Source organism: Emydura macquarii, unplaced genomic scaffold (genome assembly GCF_026122565.2).
Source record: "Emydura macquarii macquarii isolate MOO-44397 ecotype Brisbane River unplaced genomic scaffold, CSIRO-AGI_Emac_v2 contig_3122, whole genome shotgun sequence".
In the NCBI taxonomy this organism is placed as follows: domain Eukaryota; kingdom Metazoa; phylum Chordata; order Testudines; family Chelidae; genus Emydura; species Emydura macquarii.
Window position 1 is genome coordinate 1,799,522 of NW_027133259.1, and position 17,322 is coordinate 1,816,843.

Here is a 17,322-nt window from a genome sequence, read left to right on the forward strand (position 1 = left end):
TCACTGAGGAGGTAAACGACCATCTTCGCTTGCTACAGCATGTCTCAGATTTTACACTTACAACATCCTTGTTCATCCGAGCTGTCACTGCAGTCCAAGTTGTGATCACACTTCTTGTTTTTCCCAATGCACTGGCCACTGGCGCAGCGGAACTGATCGGTTAAACAAAGCACTGGAGGGGGGTGAAAAGTCCAGAAATGTTCCATGTCAGATCATCAAGAAAACAAGTGACCAAAGACAGGTGGATCAGGTTTTGGAGGAGGGTAATATAGTGATTACCTGATAATGTTATTACCTATAGTATCCTGTTATTACCTATAGTATCCTGGGCTGAATAACCTCAGCGGCAGAAAGCCATGGTGTTTATAGGAAATTAACCCAGGATACAGTTAACAGGAACTACACAAGTTATAATTACTAGTAAGAGTATCCATTAAATATTTGAATTTTGAATGAGAGAAAAGAATTAAGTTAAAAAACTTGTCAAGCTGCTGAAAGATAAAATTGTTTCTTTTCAAAGATGTTAAAAATTCCTTCCAACACGCTAATCATACCCTTACTCTTCTTCCCTCTTTCCCTAGCCCTGCCTTTCCCTCACTATAGGTCAGCAAAATTCTAGACCATTGGATAACATATTTTTGTTGACAATTACATTTTAAACCTGAAGCGCAAGATAGAGGAGGGGGCTAGAATTCTCCCAATTCAAAACAGAGCGTAAACATGAATTTGTGACCGTCAGTCTGGGGAGAAAGGCCCTACAGGGAGGGAAAGGAGTTCAAAGGGTTTAATTCACGAACAGGTTTGCTGAGCTTGACATCACCATATTCTTTGCTTTTGTTATATTTTGCCTCTGCTTCACGTAAGTTTGGGAGCTCTTTCTTTAGCTGAAGTGCGCGAGAAGCTGAACCAGAGGTTTTGTGGCTAGCAAGCAGCTTGAACATTTTGAGTATAGGAACCAGTTTAAGGCACAGAACGATGGCAAGCACACACTATAGAGAGGTACGTATAGCTATTATTTGATTATTGAGGAAAACGAAACTGAATGGTAATTATCCAAATACCTGCACTTTGGGTAATAATGGCTGTCAGCTGATCAGAATTCAGTGCTTCATATACTGTATGGTTGCGAAATCACTGTACAGAGAGTATGTAAATACCCAGCACTAAGAGCACAAGGAATTGTTGAACTAGGGTGTGGCAGACTGACAATATCTGGTCATATCCTGAACAAACCTTATAGAATTACGATAAACTTTACAGAATTAAGTTAGACCTTATTGAATTCATACCTTTGGGGTCCCTTGTCTTAAAAATGCAACTGTGTATGTGCTAGTGTAGAACTGAATGTACCTTCTCTAGCAGGGAGGGGGGATGCTAGTAAACTTCCTCTGTTATCAGCTTTGAAAGCCCTTGGGGAGATATGCATACACTAGTTTATACTGCATTCTCCAGATACCAACAGACAAAGAAAAGATTTTTGGATAAAAAGCCCCCGAGTTTAGTCTGACTTGGGGCCTTATTCCTGATCGAGCAAACCGACAGGACCCCGGACCATGGAGGGCCCCAATCTTCAGGGGACGATTGGAAGGACTTGGCCTACTGAGCCTCATAAACCGGTGTTTAGGATCAGAATCTTATGATATGAAAGACTGGATGGGTTGGCGGGACTGATAGTGGATATGGAGACTTTCATTGTTGAAATCTGGCTTAGGTCATTAGTTTCTTAAATCATCCCCAACTGAAGGCTGGCTTGGGGCATATATTCTCAGCCCTGGTCATAGCAAGCAAGTTCTCACATCACAACTGACTTGAAAGCAGCCAATTTAGAGTCAGAGATTTTTAAGGCCTCAAAGGAGGAAACTGAATGGCTGTGGAAAAATGGCTATCCCCTCACCCTCAGAGGTAGCCCCTCCAGGCCAGGGCTGAGACATACTGGCTGGGCAGTAGGGTGGAAAAGGGACAGCTTGCCTATGTTACACTTGTTTTACTGACACAGAACTTCAGACTCCGAGCAACTTCCAACCAACATGAAAATGTATTTCATTTAGGAAAAAAAATCTCTAAGACTACAAACATCTGAAGCTATTAACATTTGGCATGCTGTGGTAATTGGTGTCTTGGTCACCGATGTTTATCAGCGTAGGCTGCGTGCAATTGTCCCTGTGTAGATGCTGTCCCAGCTCTGATCAGGAAACTGAGACGGCTCTCACGATTGAAAGAATCGACATGACCACAGATTAGCTGAGCAGCGAAGGCACCCAGGCCAGGTTTATTGCATGCGGCACAATGAGAAGTGACTTACAGAGTATCTCTGGGTCAGTTTCACATAGGCGGCGTTAAAATGGCCACGGCCCAATGGCGGGACTTTTCGTTATCCCCTAGACCAGACGCCGGTATTCCCTCTGACACCCTCTTTTATGCATTATTTCATACACTTTTGTTCTGCCCCCTTTGACGTAGGTAGTTGCCACCCGTTTCCGTTAATTGGCTGATTTGGGCAAAACAACTCCATGTTATCACCTTTTGTCATTTCTATCCATCAAAGTGTCATTTTAGGGAGTTAGTATCTTGGTACCTCCTATACCGGCTACATATTTTAGTAATATTTTGGCAATCTTGCAGTATCAGCACTTTCCTGTGCCAATTTCAGTTACCTTGAGTGACCTCTTATACTCCTGTTCACTCGGCTTTTTCCATTTAGGCCTTAGCTTATTTTACAGGCCTTAAGCTCTCACTTCCCCCGCTTTTTGTCTTTTTATGGGGAGGATGTTTACCCATCGTCCCGGAAAAGCATAATGCATGGACTTAAAGGTAACCCAGTGGGCTAAACACTTATGTGGTCACCTCCTTTGTTGCTATCCATACTTCATGCCCCATCTGTCCCTTAGTCTGCACATTCCCTTGTACGACTGATGGACAGATTTTATTCCCAATTGTTTTTGGTCCCTTATGGTGGGCCTGGGAATGTTAGGTCTGAGACCATTTTTATTTAGTGGGGTTTAGTAGTTCACGCTGTTGTTATAGTGCTGATACTTTGTGTTATAAAATATACCTCTAGTAAATATATTGAATACTAGAATATATGTGAATATATAAGATATATGATATATGTGATAATATATGATTATGAACCTTATTGCATTTGATACGGCAATATTGCTATGGCAGTGTTGATAGCGAGTTCCATACCTCTTTCCACATGATTTTGGAGGATGGCTCTTCTCGTTTGGTGTCGCATATAGCAACGCATGCCCATCAAAGCAATCACTGTTAATCCTTGTATTACCATCAATAATACACTGAGTGTTCTGGCTATTGGGTGTAGGGTAATGTCTTCTGGGATTGCCCACCAACGTGTTTGTAATGAGCTTTGTACACTATTTATTTAATCCGTCTGTTGTTGAATGAGATTGGCTATTGGTATTAGAGACGTCTTACTTATTGCCACGAAATTATGTATATTTAATTTTAAATGTTGTATTGGAGGGAACATTTGAATTAATAAGCTTTGGATATGTCCAGGAGGAGGAACAATTTCAGTAAGAGTGTTTACACTGCTGGTGGACCAAAAAGCATGAGTTTTAATTTGGATAGTGCTGGTTATTGGCACACATTATCCCCATTTTACAGCTTGGGAAACTGAGACACGGAGAAAGGTGAAATGACTTGCCAAGGCTCACACAGCAAACAAGTGGCAAAGCTGGGAATCAAACCGAGATCCCCTGGATCCTAGTCTAGTGCTCTATCAACCATGGCACAGATTTTTAAAGGCACCCACTATACCTTCACAGTTCTTTTCATCGGAGTTATCCTGGCAGTTTGCCTCTCCATTGCACCTGAGGGTGCTGTCTATGCACTGCCCGCTTTCACACTGGAACTGGGAGTCTGAACAGACAGGGCAGTTCTGTTCATCACTATGGTCTTCGCATTCAGTGAATCCATCACAGCGCCAGGCCACCGGGATGCAGTCAATGTCCCCCGTGAAACAGGTGAACTGCTGAGGGGAGCATGTTGGGGGTTCTTTAAGAAAAGAAAAGAAAACAAAAACAACCCCAAATGAACACATCAATAATCCATACCTACAAGCAGCGAATCTCAAAGGAGAGGGGTAGGAGAACCCAACTCTTTGTCAAACATACCCCGTGCAAGGTATTTTTCCCCCTCAGTGATCTGAGCAGCTCAGAGCTTCATATGCCAGAGTTCAGGCTCACGTAACTGGAGTGCAATTTGGCACGAAATGACAGGATGGAGAAACATATGCATGCACAATTCAAAGGACAATTCTCCACCCACTACCCCCTTTTCAACAGCACAGTACACCCTTCCCTTGTACTTCATCAAGTCTTCAAAGGTTTTCACTTGAAGTCAACACACGAAGAGTGCTTCTCTTCCTCTTTTCCCCCTTTCCCACAATCCCACAGTGTGCACAAAGATGGCTCGTTTTCTTTTTAATGTTCAACAATAATTGTATAGAAAACATTAAAAGGATATAATGTGCTGCAGCTGGATATGCTGTGACTCAATGTCTAGTTATGCGCCCTCTATAACTGTGTTCAGTCAAACTTGTTTTAAAAAGACAAAAAAATTGCTCCATCAAGTCAGCTCCTGCTATCTCAACACAGCTGTTTGCAGTTATTTAACATTTACTACAGTAATTGTTAATCTGATGTAGTAAGTGGGCTTTTTTTTTTTTTTTTTTTTAAACTAAGAGGCCCTATTTTGGCCTAGCAGTAAGCTTGCGCTCAGAAAATATCTGGATGATGTTAGTTCTTTTTCCACTGTGTGACCACATGTCGCCTGGCTGGCTACAGAATTGCGCAACAAATTCACTCCAAACATCAACAGAAAGAAAATGAAGCTCTCCTCTCCTCTCCTGCCTGGAGCCAGCGGGAGCACTGAGGCAGCACTGTGAGGGAGGAAGCACCTTGCGTTGCTCTATGACGACGACTCCCCAGCTGCAGTTTGGAGCGGTGTGCATGAGATGATGGAAACAGAGGGAGAAGGAGGGATAGAAGGCACACAAAGGAAAAGATCCCAGTATCAGAAAAATCCACAACGTTTTGGGGAAACAAGCTGGTATTTTAAAAATTCAGTGCAAGAATCATTGCTCCTCTGCCTCTTGCTTTCAATTTGTGCGTGTGTGAATTTAGCAAAGGCAAGAAGTTGACGAATGAACAGCCCTAGAGACTACAGCTCTCTGTTTAGCCACAGAGCAGGTACAACGAAGGCAAGAGAGGTTCCAGTTTCCCTCACGGTGCTCTGCCTAAATTCTCATCTATAAGAGTCACCTCCAAGTCCCCTGGGCTAGTCCATCCTTGGCCTCTGCTGAGAATGCCACCAATGGTGCTAATTACTCACTTCTGGGGTGGCGCCTAGGGAGTAGACTGAAAAAACTCATTTGTTCTTACTGTTTATACTTATTGCAGCATTATGAGTCCCTAAATGGAACCTGCCTGAGGTAGTCACAATGACAATTTTTCCTACCAAATGTTGATCATGGCTTTTTGAGTCTTACTATACCCAAAATGTTTTTTGTTTTGTTTTTAAACAAGCCACTTAGGCAAGGTTCACAAAAACAATGCTCTGTGCTCCCTCTGCTGGCTCCTCAGCAGCACCTAAGTTAAAAATACCTCTCGCCAAGAGCTCTGTTTAGCATTGGTGGTCCCGGTGAAGCCACACAAAAGCATTCTGGTGCACTTTAAAGCATCAGAGAACATAGTGTTGGTTAAACAAAAACAGCTCCATTAATTTCAGCTGTTTTCAAAGCCACTTATGTGTCAAATAGAAAATGTTAAACCAACAAGAAAAGCTCAGTCCCTCATGTCACTTGCCTTTCTCCCCTCAACAACCGTTCCCAGATGGAAGCATGTAACTAACACAAAGGCCATCCTAACCACATGTTAGGGGCTCGACTAAGGAAATGCTGACAACTGGAAGGACTTACCTCCACAGGATAGTTCATCCTGAAGCAGAACAAGGTGCATCGGGCAAGAACATCGGGTGGTACCGTCACCCTTCACAATACAAATGTGCGAACACCCGCCATTATCTTGAGCACAAGGATGCTGTCCTGCAATTCATAAACAAGTTCTTTATGCAATATAACCCACACATCTGGTTGAAATGTTTTAAATGGAGAAGAAATTAATTGGTAAAGCTTGGGGGGAAAAACAATCCAGATGTACTCTCTAAGGCCCTGATCCCATAATAAGCTCAGATGGGGTGGATCCCCCACGGACTTCAGCGAGACTCTGCACAGACACTGGAGGTTCGCCTGCCTGGAGCTCATTGCGGCAATGGCCTGCCTGCCTTTCTCCCTTCCCAAATGGAAAGCCTTCAGGACAAGCAGCTCCAGAGTGTTTCTTTTCTCCTTCACAGACATCTATAATCATCTGTGATCTGAAGCATCATAAAAAAAATCAGGCAGTGCAACCTTTTAAAAACAGTAAACAAAACCTGAAGATTTGTTTCTTGGGAAAGGTGGAATTGGTTCTGGAGGAATAAAATAAAGGCACCTAGGGTTTAATACTGCATTCTCTCTCTCTCAGCCTTTTGTTTTTTAAAAAAAGCAAACTTTTCTGATTTACAAAGTCTGAAGTATTTGTACTGCCTCCAAAACTCAAGTGTATATGCTCTAGATAAATATGTCTTTTCATTTTAATGTTTAATAAGGATGCCCTGTTTCTTCTTGAAATTCTTGACAGATTTACTGTGATTAATGGCAAACAAAGCTAGTAGTCGTCTGCTTTAATTAATATCCCCAGACAGTTTCCTAAAAAAATTCTCCAGTTCAAAGCACACATCATACTTATGTTAACGTGATTGCTTCCTCTATGATGGCTGTGGCTCCACTTGGCTGCACCCATCCCCAGCCAACTCCCCATTCATTTCAAGTTAGGAAAAAGTTTGTGCCCTTGGAAAAAAAAGTTTAAAAACTATTTGAATGTATTTACTCCTGGTGAAAGGGGCTGAAGTCCTCTAAACAGATAAAGCATGAGGCAAAGTAAGCTTCACTACTCCACCCCATGAATGTGCTGTAACTCTGATCCAGAGGAACCTCCTCTCGGACCACGACGGTATTTCAGTCTCTACACCTACTCAATCCTTGGTGTCTGTCATAGGTTGCCAGTCAGGGTATATCTACACTGCAGCTGGGAGGTATAATTTCTACCTCAAGGAGTTGCTGCACTGCTTCCTTCCGATCAAGCTAGGGTGCTAAAAATCAAAGCGAACTTGCAGTAGTGCAAGCGGTGGGAGGGACTAGCTGCTCCAAGTACATACCTTGACTCTCGAACAGGATCGGAACTCAGGACAGCTACCCCTCCAGCTGCTCACATCCCTCTGGCTACCCTTCTCTTTTAGTGCCACCTCAATCAGAGCTAGGGCGGGCATGTCACACAAACACCCTCGATTGTTTCTTGCCAGTGGGACTGGTACTTACTATATTCCTGGATGTTCAGTTCTTTAACTGCATGTATGTCGCTGAGCTGCGCAATGCGAGCCTGGACTTTTGTACGTCCTTCTCGACCAGTCATGTCAATTTTTTCAATCATTTGCTGTTGCCTGTCAATCCAGTACAGCCAGTTTTCAAATACTGTCAGCCCAACAGGTTGCAAGATATTGGAATCTTCTAAAACTATTCGATTAGCACCTTTGGAAAGGAGGTTGTGTTTAAACAATTGGAAGAGACCGAGATATCATCAGGAACATATTTTACATAGATATAAACATGCATATTACACACACAGACCAGTGTCCTCAGTAGCAGTCTGGATTAAATTCTGCAGTAAGATTCCCAATGTACACAGCACAGCAGAATCTGGAGTGGAAGTTCTAAGATAGCTGTTTTCAGAGAACTATCCACAACTCCGAGATCTCTTTCTTGAGTGGTAACAGCTAATTTAGACCCCATCATTTTATATGTATAGTTAGGATTATGTTTTCCAATGTGCGTTACTTTGCATTTATCACACTAAATTTCATTTGCCATTTTGTTGCCCAGTCAGCCAGTTTTGGGAGATCCCTTTGTAACTCTTCACACTCTGCTTTGGACTTAACTATCTTGAGTAGTTTTGTATCATCTGCAAATTTTGCCACCTCACTGTTTACCCCTTTTTCTGGGTATGTTGAACAGTACAGGTCTCAGTACAGACCCTTGGGGGATACCACTATTTACCTCTCTCAATTCTGCAAGCTGGCCATTTATTCCTACCCTTTGTTTCCTATCTTTTATTATTGTTGTTGGTGATCCCTGAGTGGTCGAGGATTCTCTCTTTCACAGGTTTTATTTTATACGGGTCCTTTGGTGACCTGAGGAGTCCAATCCTTGAGCTGCAAACTTGTGGGCAGGCATTGCAGGTGGTGTTGGAAGATAGGGCTGGACCACAATGGTTGCATGACAGTTGTCTGTCCTTTTTTTCTGGCGTTTTTCTGCTACCAAGGCAACGTGATTTTCCTCAAAAGTGGTCATTCCTTCTCTGACAACTCTTTGCCAGTTATCCCGATCTTGGGCCATTGTCTCCCAGTGTGTGATGGCCCCACTGATTGTTTGGCAGGTTTCTTGCTTGTGATGTACTTACAAAAAATTTTTTGCTGTTAGTTTGAGTCTTTGACTAGTTCCTCTTCAAATTCTTCTTTGGCCTTCCTAATTATATTTTCACACGACTTGCCAGAGTTTAGGCTGCTTTCTATCTTCCTCATTACGATTTAACTTCCAATTTTTGAAGATGCATTTTTGCCTCTAAACACTTCTTTTACTTTGATGTTTAGCCATGGTGGCCACCTTTATGGTCCTCTTACTGTTTTTTAATTTTGATTTATGTTTAATGTAATTTTAATCTCTATTATGGTGTTTTTAAAAAGTTTCCATGCAGCTTGCAAGCATTTCACTTTTGTGACTATACCTTTTAATTTCTGTTTAACTAGCTTTCTCGTTTTTGTGTAGTTTCCCTTTCTGAAGTTAAATGCTACTGTGATGGGATTCTTTGGTGTCCCCCACCTCTACAAGAATATTAAATTTAATTGTATGATGGTTGCTATTATCAAGTGGTTCAGTTATAAGGCAGTTTGGGTTTTTGGCTCTCATGAGGTGACTAAGACTTTTGGCAAAGAGGAGGGGGAGTACGCCCCCCCCATCCCTTGTGGAAAAGATCAACAGCAATTTAAAGTTTTGTGTGTAGGCTTGAATGCTTCAGCCTTCTCTTCATTAGGGAAAAAAGGGGTGTTAACTTGAGTTCACTAAAATGATGTAAAATCTTAGTGAAGGCAAGGCATCTAGTTTTCACACTGGTTAGTAGGAAAACATAAACCTTCAACTCCCACACAGTTTTTAACTCGTGTGAAAACCACAAATTGCCTTGCCTTCACTAGGGTTTTCCTTTGTGTTAGTTACCACGTTCGGTAATGAGTTAGGAACACATCTTTTTTCCTAGTGAAGACTCCCTTTCAGTTCTCTATATTAGCAACCATTGGCAGCAACCAGGAGAAACACATTAGCTGAATGGTTAAGCGAAAGTGACAGGCAATTATTTCACAGCACTGATTTTAAACGGTCACCGCTATATGTCAGAGCTAACGATTCATGTAGATGAATGAGAATACCATTCATACTTGTCTCAGAACTATTGCTGAAGACGGTCTGCAGACTTAGGAACACAGACAAACTCTGTACCACTTTACATTGGCTTTTTACATTTATTTTCTCCACAACTCTGGGGCTAGAAATTTATATTTAAAAAAAGCAGCAGCCAGGGTTGGGTCAGCCCCCTTGGGGCTGGAGCAGCTGCAAGCACCAGCAGTGCTCCGCTTGTCCCCCTGCCCAAGGGGACAACCTAATTATCGTTACTCAGGGACTTGGAGTTCCTACAGCCACAGAAAAACCACATTTCTTGCTTAGTCTCTGTCTACACCGTGGGGTTATGCCAGCACAGCTATGGTGCTGTAGCTATACTGCTACAGTGCCTGTAGTGTAGACATGGCCTCTGACACAGAACGAAGGCGATTTAGGAGAAAGTGAAGTGTGACTGTTACTTTCAACCTTTAGCTAAATCAATTTTTCACTTTTTTGGATAGAATTCTTTTATGACCCACTGAAGAGGTGGGGAATCTACATGATATTTCTCAACATACTGCAAAAACTTTTAGCTAAAAAATCTCAAGTCTCTTAAAGTACCTTATTTTTTCACCCACATTTATGGCTGACAGTAATGTACTATTTGTGACTAAACCAAAACAGTGACATTTATCCTTCTATGTATTTACAAGAAACCCTAAAGTGAGGACCACAATGTTCACAAACCACCCACTAGTCCCATCAGGAATGTCATAAAGGAAGATCCTAAAGGCTTAGAAACTCATTTTTGCTCAAGTACGAAACATGATTACCAGGACTTTTCTCCTCTTGCCATTACTTCCCTCCTCCCAGATACGCACTTTCCAAAACTTAAAAAAAACCAAAAAGAAATAAATCAGGCTAAACACAAAGGGCCTGATTATCAGAAATGCTGAGCAACTGCAGCTCCCACTGAAAACAATGGGAGCGCTAGGTGACCCAACACTTGAAATCAGGCCCAGAGTATTTATAACTCAACCGTTCGTTTATTAAACACACACACCTACGTACATGCAGAATTTTTACTTTATAAATGTTGCCAGGTGGGATTAGTGTCCCCACTCCCAATTTAAACTCCTGCAACAAAGCAACCTTCCTCCACACCTCAATAATACAGATCTAGGAGCGACTCTCTCCTAAACTGGTCAATAATGTTGCCCAAAGGGCCAAATCCTGCTTGCTTTAGGGTTTGCTACAGAAAAGGAAAACTGACCAGAACAGCCATTCCAGACTAGCTCCGTGTGAACATACAGTTCCGGAATAAAAGTAAATGGATTCCAGAATAATCAGCGTGTGTCCAAAGAAAACCAATTGTTCTGGAATATATTGACTTTTTATTCCAAACTGGCATCCACATGAGGAGCTGTTCCAGTCCATTTTCCAGTGTAGACAAACGAGCTTTTACTCATGTGAGACGTCCAACTGACTTCAGTGGGATTTCTGTTATTAGTAGAACATAACTGGGCTCCAGGTGTCTGTTGGGAAGATTCTCTCTCCTCTCGCCTATCCTATCCTCCAATCATCTATGAAGCATGCTGTCTCTCTTTGTAAGAGTAGCCCCATCTGCAGACCCAGGAAGCAAGAGAGTTTTTAAGAACACATGTGAAGAAAAATTATGCTCAGTTAAAAACAAAACCCAACAAAACCCTATTAATCAGCATTCTTTACCTAGCAATGTGTCTCAACAGTCAGACTTTACACTGGTAATTGCTGCAATTTATCTTGCAGTGTAAATGTCTAAAGGTGAGAGAATTCTGGAAAAAAATGTCTCCATGATCGTGGAAGGAATGGTGAGGTTTTAATAAACAATACATAAAATCTGACAGCTGCTTTAAAAAAAAAAAAAAAAAAAAAAAAGTAAGATAGTTTAAAAACAAAAGAGCGGGTTATAATTCATACTAGCCTTCTACTTTGGTGTCCTAACAAATGACATACCAGATGCAAAAGGCGAAACAAGGAATGAGTAAGTGTCAGATGTGCATTAGTTAAATCACGCAGATGCTGAATCCGTGGTGGTCAAGATGATCCAAGATACATCAGGCCAGACTTTCAATGTTTAAATGCATTAAGTCTGGTCTAGTGGTTAGAACTCCTGATTAGGAGGCAAGAGATCAGCGTTCTATTTCCAGATCTTCCACTGATTTACGATGTGTCACTGTGCAAATTGCTTACACTTGTTGTGTCTCAGACCCAGCCCTCTGTAAAACTGAAATAATACCACTTGTCCGATCATGCAGCCAGGATGTGAAACTTAAGAAATATTCAAATTCATTTATTTTCCATGACCACACTCTATGCTTATTCTCAGATCTTATATATGCATGCAAATGGAGGAGTGAACATGTATCTGAAGTACATTGCAGATATTACATAGTTTATGTTGTCATTGGCACAGAAATAGGCAGTGCATGCTGACTTAACACTATAACAAAGATTTTTCCACCAACTGGACACTTCCTGGTTTCCTTGACAGATATGCACAACTCTAAAAAAGTGATGACTATGAAAAACAGCAGTGATTATTTGTGAACTGGCTTTGAGAGGGAAGCTAGGCACGGTCTTGCAGCTAGAAACCGAAGCGAATAGCACTAATATTAAGCAACCAATAGTGCAAACGATTCTCTAAACTTAAGCTGTACTCTACCTGAAAGGTCACTACTCTCAATTCTCCGGAGCTCTGAATCAGCCCAAAACAACTTGCTCAGCTGGCTGTCAAGGGCGAGGGCTATAGGTTTACTCAAGCCACTGAAAAAGAGGATCTCCCGTTCAGTTCCATCCAGTGCCGCCCTCTCAATTTTGGGCGACCTTTCCTGCAGATTGGTGAAATACATGTACCTGCAACAGGAATAGTTAGAGTCAAACAGATTTGTAAATTATGCAGGATTTTTATTAACTAACTTTTGTTCTCTAACAATGTGTTGGAAAGATAAAGAGAAAAAAAATCCCCCCTCACTATTATGCTGAAGAAATGGGAAGGGGAGGGAGGAGGCAGCTATTTAAGACAATGATTGATTTGGGTGTAGGACTGAATTTTCCCTTCCCCTTTGCAGGTGCAGAAGAAGGGAAAATGGGCTATCTGGGCCTAGTACACATGCAGGAAACAGGCTTGCTCTCTCTCTCAGCGCTCTGGTGTTCGAGGGGGCCAGCTAGCGCACTCTGTGGAACTGACTATCTGTACAGGAGGGGTTTCTAGGCAGGATGAAGCCTTGTCTCTTGCCTTTCATTACACCAGGATGCTTGTGGTGGGGGTGGGAGGGAGAGGGAAGGGATGCAACCAGAATTTTCCTACAGCTGAGGACCAAAACTCCCCCCCACAGCACCCCTACACCCAAGCCCCACACATTCTTCCCCCACAGTGCCCCTGCATCCAGCCCCTACTCAGTGCTGATACCCAGTGCTGAGCTCAAATGGCACTGGAACAAGCTCCAATCACACTCCCTTCTGGCTTCCCCACCCCGCTCTGAGCTCTCTGCACTGCACCCAGCCCCATGGTCTCCCTGCCTGACACCCAGCCCTGAGCTCTTATCCAGAGAGGAGACCAGGCTGAAGAGCACCATCCCCACCAGGAACCAGGTGGTTCTGGGAGTTCCAGGCCCCATCCTCCTACCGCATCTCCACTTCCCCTGGAAGCACCAACAGCTTGGATCCAATCCTCTTCCCTCCTGAGGAGCAGGGGTGTGAGGTGATGTCTGCGCCACTTCTTCCCGGGGTTGGGGTGAGTGAGTGGTGTGACCTGCTGCACGGGGTTGCAGCGTCACTCAAATTTGGCCTGGCCACCTCTCTTTCATGATAGAGGAGTGGCTGGGCCAAATTTCTAGCTCCAGTCAGGGGCCAAATGGGGTGGGGAGAATCCCCAGAAGTCCCCCCCACTGCAGCCCTGGGGAGGTGGTGTCACTGACCCTTTTTAAAGGTGTAACAAGACTTGCTCTGTATTGTGTTTCTCCCCTTCTATAACATCACAACCTAGAGGGGCACCTCCTCTCCTACCTAACACGGCTCAGCCTCAGAAGGGGCATAACTGAACCCCTGCGAACCATTAACAGTGAAGTCCTAGCCCCAGTTAAATCAGTGGAAGATCAATGGGCCAGTATTTCACACTAGGCATTTTAAAAGCCTCAACCTTTAGTACACGGCAAACGTTCCAAAGATCACCTTTATTTTGATGAAGGGTAGCCAGCAGCGAGAAGATGTATTCATTGGCTCGCCGGGCTGGATTTTCCCTACCCTGCCACATTACAACCACATACCCTTTCTCTGGGTTCACCACAATGGCCCTGGGCCTGTCTTGTTCTCCTTTCAGCACCACTCCCATGGATCTCCCATCCAAGCGGGTCACATTAATCACATTAGTGGCTTCACAAGTCCAGTAGATGTAGCGGCTGTAGATGTCAATGCTCAGGTCATAGGGCTGCATGTCTAGGTTCTGATTGGGGACTGGACTTGTCACCACAGTCAGGCTCTGGAAAGGCACCAGAAGAGTACGCCATTAAAGAGCATCACCTAGGAATTGCATTTGCTATATCTGCTGTACATGAAATTGTTCAAAGTTAGAAGAAGGCCTCCAAAATATAATCCTAAACCACGGAACATGTGTTTAGTTGTTTCTCTCTCTCTCGGTTCCTTAGTGAGCAACAGCAGAGTGAGCAGGGGACACAAAACACCTACCGCTGCAGATTTAAGGGGATGGAAATCACACCCTTTGGGTTGCTGCTCAGAAGTTGTTTGTCTTGCACTTTTGGAAAATTTGCCTAGCTTTTTTTTTGGCTTGTCGTATCTTCCAAAGCACTTGGCCTAGAAACTACACACTTGCTTAATTCTGCTGGTCCCCCCTGGAGAGATCTGGCACCTTTGACTACTTTTGGATGTTAAACGATTGAGATATTCACAAAAAAAACTATCCCTAAATAGGAGAGAAGGATGATGGATTCATTTGAAATGCTCTAACTCTCACGTCCCACACCCTCCTTAAGACTCTGCACTTGCTTTTAAACAAAAAACATTTACGTCTTCCCTGCCACCAAACAAAAAAAGAAAAGAAAAACTATTTAAAGGTCTGAGAATGAACAATTATATAAGCTTAATCAATCACTGTTACCTCACCCAACCTGCACCACCCATTGTCTCCTGCCCCAATCACATGCTCCCTTTCCATGCTGCCAGGATTCCTGCAACTCAGTTTCATGGTTCTCATCCGCAGTCCCACTGGTCTACCATCCCACTCCGGGTGCCTCTCCTGATGCCTGCACCAGAACTCCTCAACTCCTACGCAGGATCTGCATACCACCTTGTCCTGCCAATCCCAAATCTCTCACCCTCAAGTCAGTGTACTGTCAGTGTCGCTCCTCTGTATTTCCTCCATGAACCCTACTATCCCATTTCTATTGAGGTTCTCATCACCACCAGCAAAACCCAACTACAGGGAAGCTTGGAGCTAGCAGGAGGTCCGTATATTTAGGCTATTTAAAAGGTCATCATTGCTTTGTATAAACAACGCCCCATCACTTTGCCATTCCTCTCTCGGGATACCTGGCTGCCATCTTCTTGTGCCTTCCGAATGATGTTTTGCCGTGAGTCAATCCAGTAAAGCTGCTTATCGAGGGGGTCATAATCGATGGCCCGGACGTTCCTGAGACTGTGGATAGGGAGTATGATATCTGGACTCTGCTGCTCATCTATCACCATGCGATTAATTGCATTCTTCTGACTGAACAACAGGAAAGTTGTAGGAGCTTTAAAAAAAAAAGTGACACACACAGAGAGCAGAGATACTGATTATCTGTACACTCAGTACTATCAACTGCTACACAAAAGCTACCAATACCCTCCAATCTCCCAGAAACCTCTCTACCCCCTCCGCGCATACACACATGCACAGACAAAGCTTTTTTTGGAAAGGCTTTAACGGCTTCTACTTTTTACAATAAATTCTTGTGTGTGGGGATGTAAAAACCACGGATAATTTCAAATGCAAAGAGAAGAAAGAATAGAGAGACACTTGTCAAAATTATCACAAAGCAGAACGGTCAACTATGTCTTTCATGGAACTGTTCATTTTCTTTTTTTTAAATGGGGCAAGGGAAAAAGCATTGGTTTAAATTCAGGCACTAGCTTAAAGCCCATCTATCTGCTCCCCCAGAAAAAAAAATTGTAAGTCACACAGAAAAATGTTTGTCCTGGATGGGTGAAGGCAGCAGCAGAGCTTCACGTTCTCTTCAGATTCATTTTCTGTTGCTCGTTTCTGCTCAACTTCTTGGCGAACAAGTACTCTATCCCACAGCCAAAGCAGGAAAGAATCCGACTGTCCAGCAGCTTGGGACACCAGGAAAAACTTGCTCCAAACGAAGGGAATTCTATATTACTCCCTGTCCCAATGGATGCACTGCTGGCCTGTACTTACAAACGCTGTGTACTCTGAGTGACCAGCGTGTCTGACCTGAGGCTGGAAAGGCAAACTGCTCTGCGTATCCATTCTCTTGTAAATAGTACCAGAACAGAAGGTTAAATGACCTTTTCCCCACTTAGGCTCCATTCAGCCAGCTGCACCCCATGAAGTTTTCAGACGTGCATGTGACTAATTAATTACACAAGATTATAAAAAGCCTGACCTGAAGAAGAGCTGTGTGTGGCTGGAAAGCTGGTCTCTCTCAGCAACAGAAGCTGGTCCAATAAAAGATATTACTCACCCACCTTGACACTCTCCTATCCTGGGACCAACATACCTACAGTTATACTGCATATAGAGATGAAAAGAAATTTTCCATCCATATTTTTAGACAACTGGATTCAAGATCCAACTTATCAATTTAAAGCCTTTTCCCCAAGTCTCTTCACAGCATTCTTTTCTGCCAGCGGACTGCCTGCAATGAAGTTACATTGCACTGTTGCACAAGTCCCAGCAACCAAAAGCACAGCCTGCAGCCTCAGTAAAGTTTGTTAAATCAATTTTCTATAGCATAAGCCTGAAAAGATCAGCAGTAGTTCATGTCACCCATTCCAACCTACAGAACAGAATAGGTAACGCCTGAGGGAATGAGGTTCCAGAGAACATCCTCTGTCTTTATTATTTTAGGCATGTACTTTGAGTAGTTTTTCTGGTTGCTGGTAAGAAAAAAGTTTCATGGCCATAAAAATGTACGTTTTACATTGTGCAAAATTCAGACCTAGGTGCAAGTTATTTTTGCTTTCTGCAAAACCTAGATTTTTTCCCCAAGAATTTTACCAAGTGATTTTTTTCTACATTTAATCACTAATAGGAGATAGTAAGACAAAAGCAAACCAAAAAATACAAACAAAGTTTGTTGTATGCATGCAGTGTAAACAACAAAACACATTTGGAAAGGTCAAATACCTTATTTATGGAATAAACAGGCATTTTAAGGGACACATGCAAAGGAAAAAGTTTTAGACCACAACAAAGGAAGTTGTAACTGAAAGCATACAAGCATCCTTTCACAAACACTCAAATCCCTTTTTCTCCTCCCTTCCAGGGACCCTCCATCATTTTTGGAGATCCACTGGGTAAGAACTTCAAAAGGAAAGGCATTAAATAATTGTCTTCTTGATATTTTAAACCCAGACTTCTCTAGTATTAATATTGTCAAAATGGATGGCTCTTTGTACATGGTGGTAGGGCAAATTTCCTATGTTAAGTCCCCTCCCATTCTCTGGAGCAGAGTTTGGGTTTTGGAAAACACTTCCCATTCTCCAATGTA

General features: G+C 42.9%; 1 protein-coding gene across 1 annotated transcript in view; it reads right to left on the reverse strand.

The window, feature by feature from the left end:
- The window catches only part of LRP6 (LDL receptor related protein 6), a 154,683-nt gene that overhangs the window by 11,928 nt on the left and 125,433 nt on the right, over window positions 1-17,322 (reverse strand). The window contains exons 13-19 of the mRNA XM_067531046.1: window positions 15,137-15,339; window positions 13,858-14,069; window positions 12,255-12,445; window positions 7,442-7,651; window positions 5,945-6,070; window positions 3,784-4,020; window positions 62-172 (exon numbers count right to left, since the gene is read on the reverse strand). Coding sequence (XP_067387147.1) covers window positions 62-172; window positions 3,784-4,020; window positions 5,945-6,070; window positions 7,442-7,651; window positions 12,255-12,445; window positions 13,858-14,069; window positions 15,137-15,339 — 1,290 coding nt within the window. The remainder of the gene's footprint in view (window positions 1-61; window positions 173-3,783; window positions 4,021-5,944; window positions 6,071-7,441; window positions 7,652-12,254; window positions 12,446-13,857; window positions 14,070-15,136; window positions 15,340-17,322) is intronic.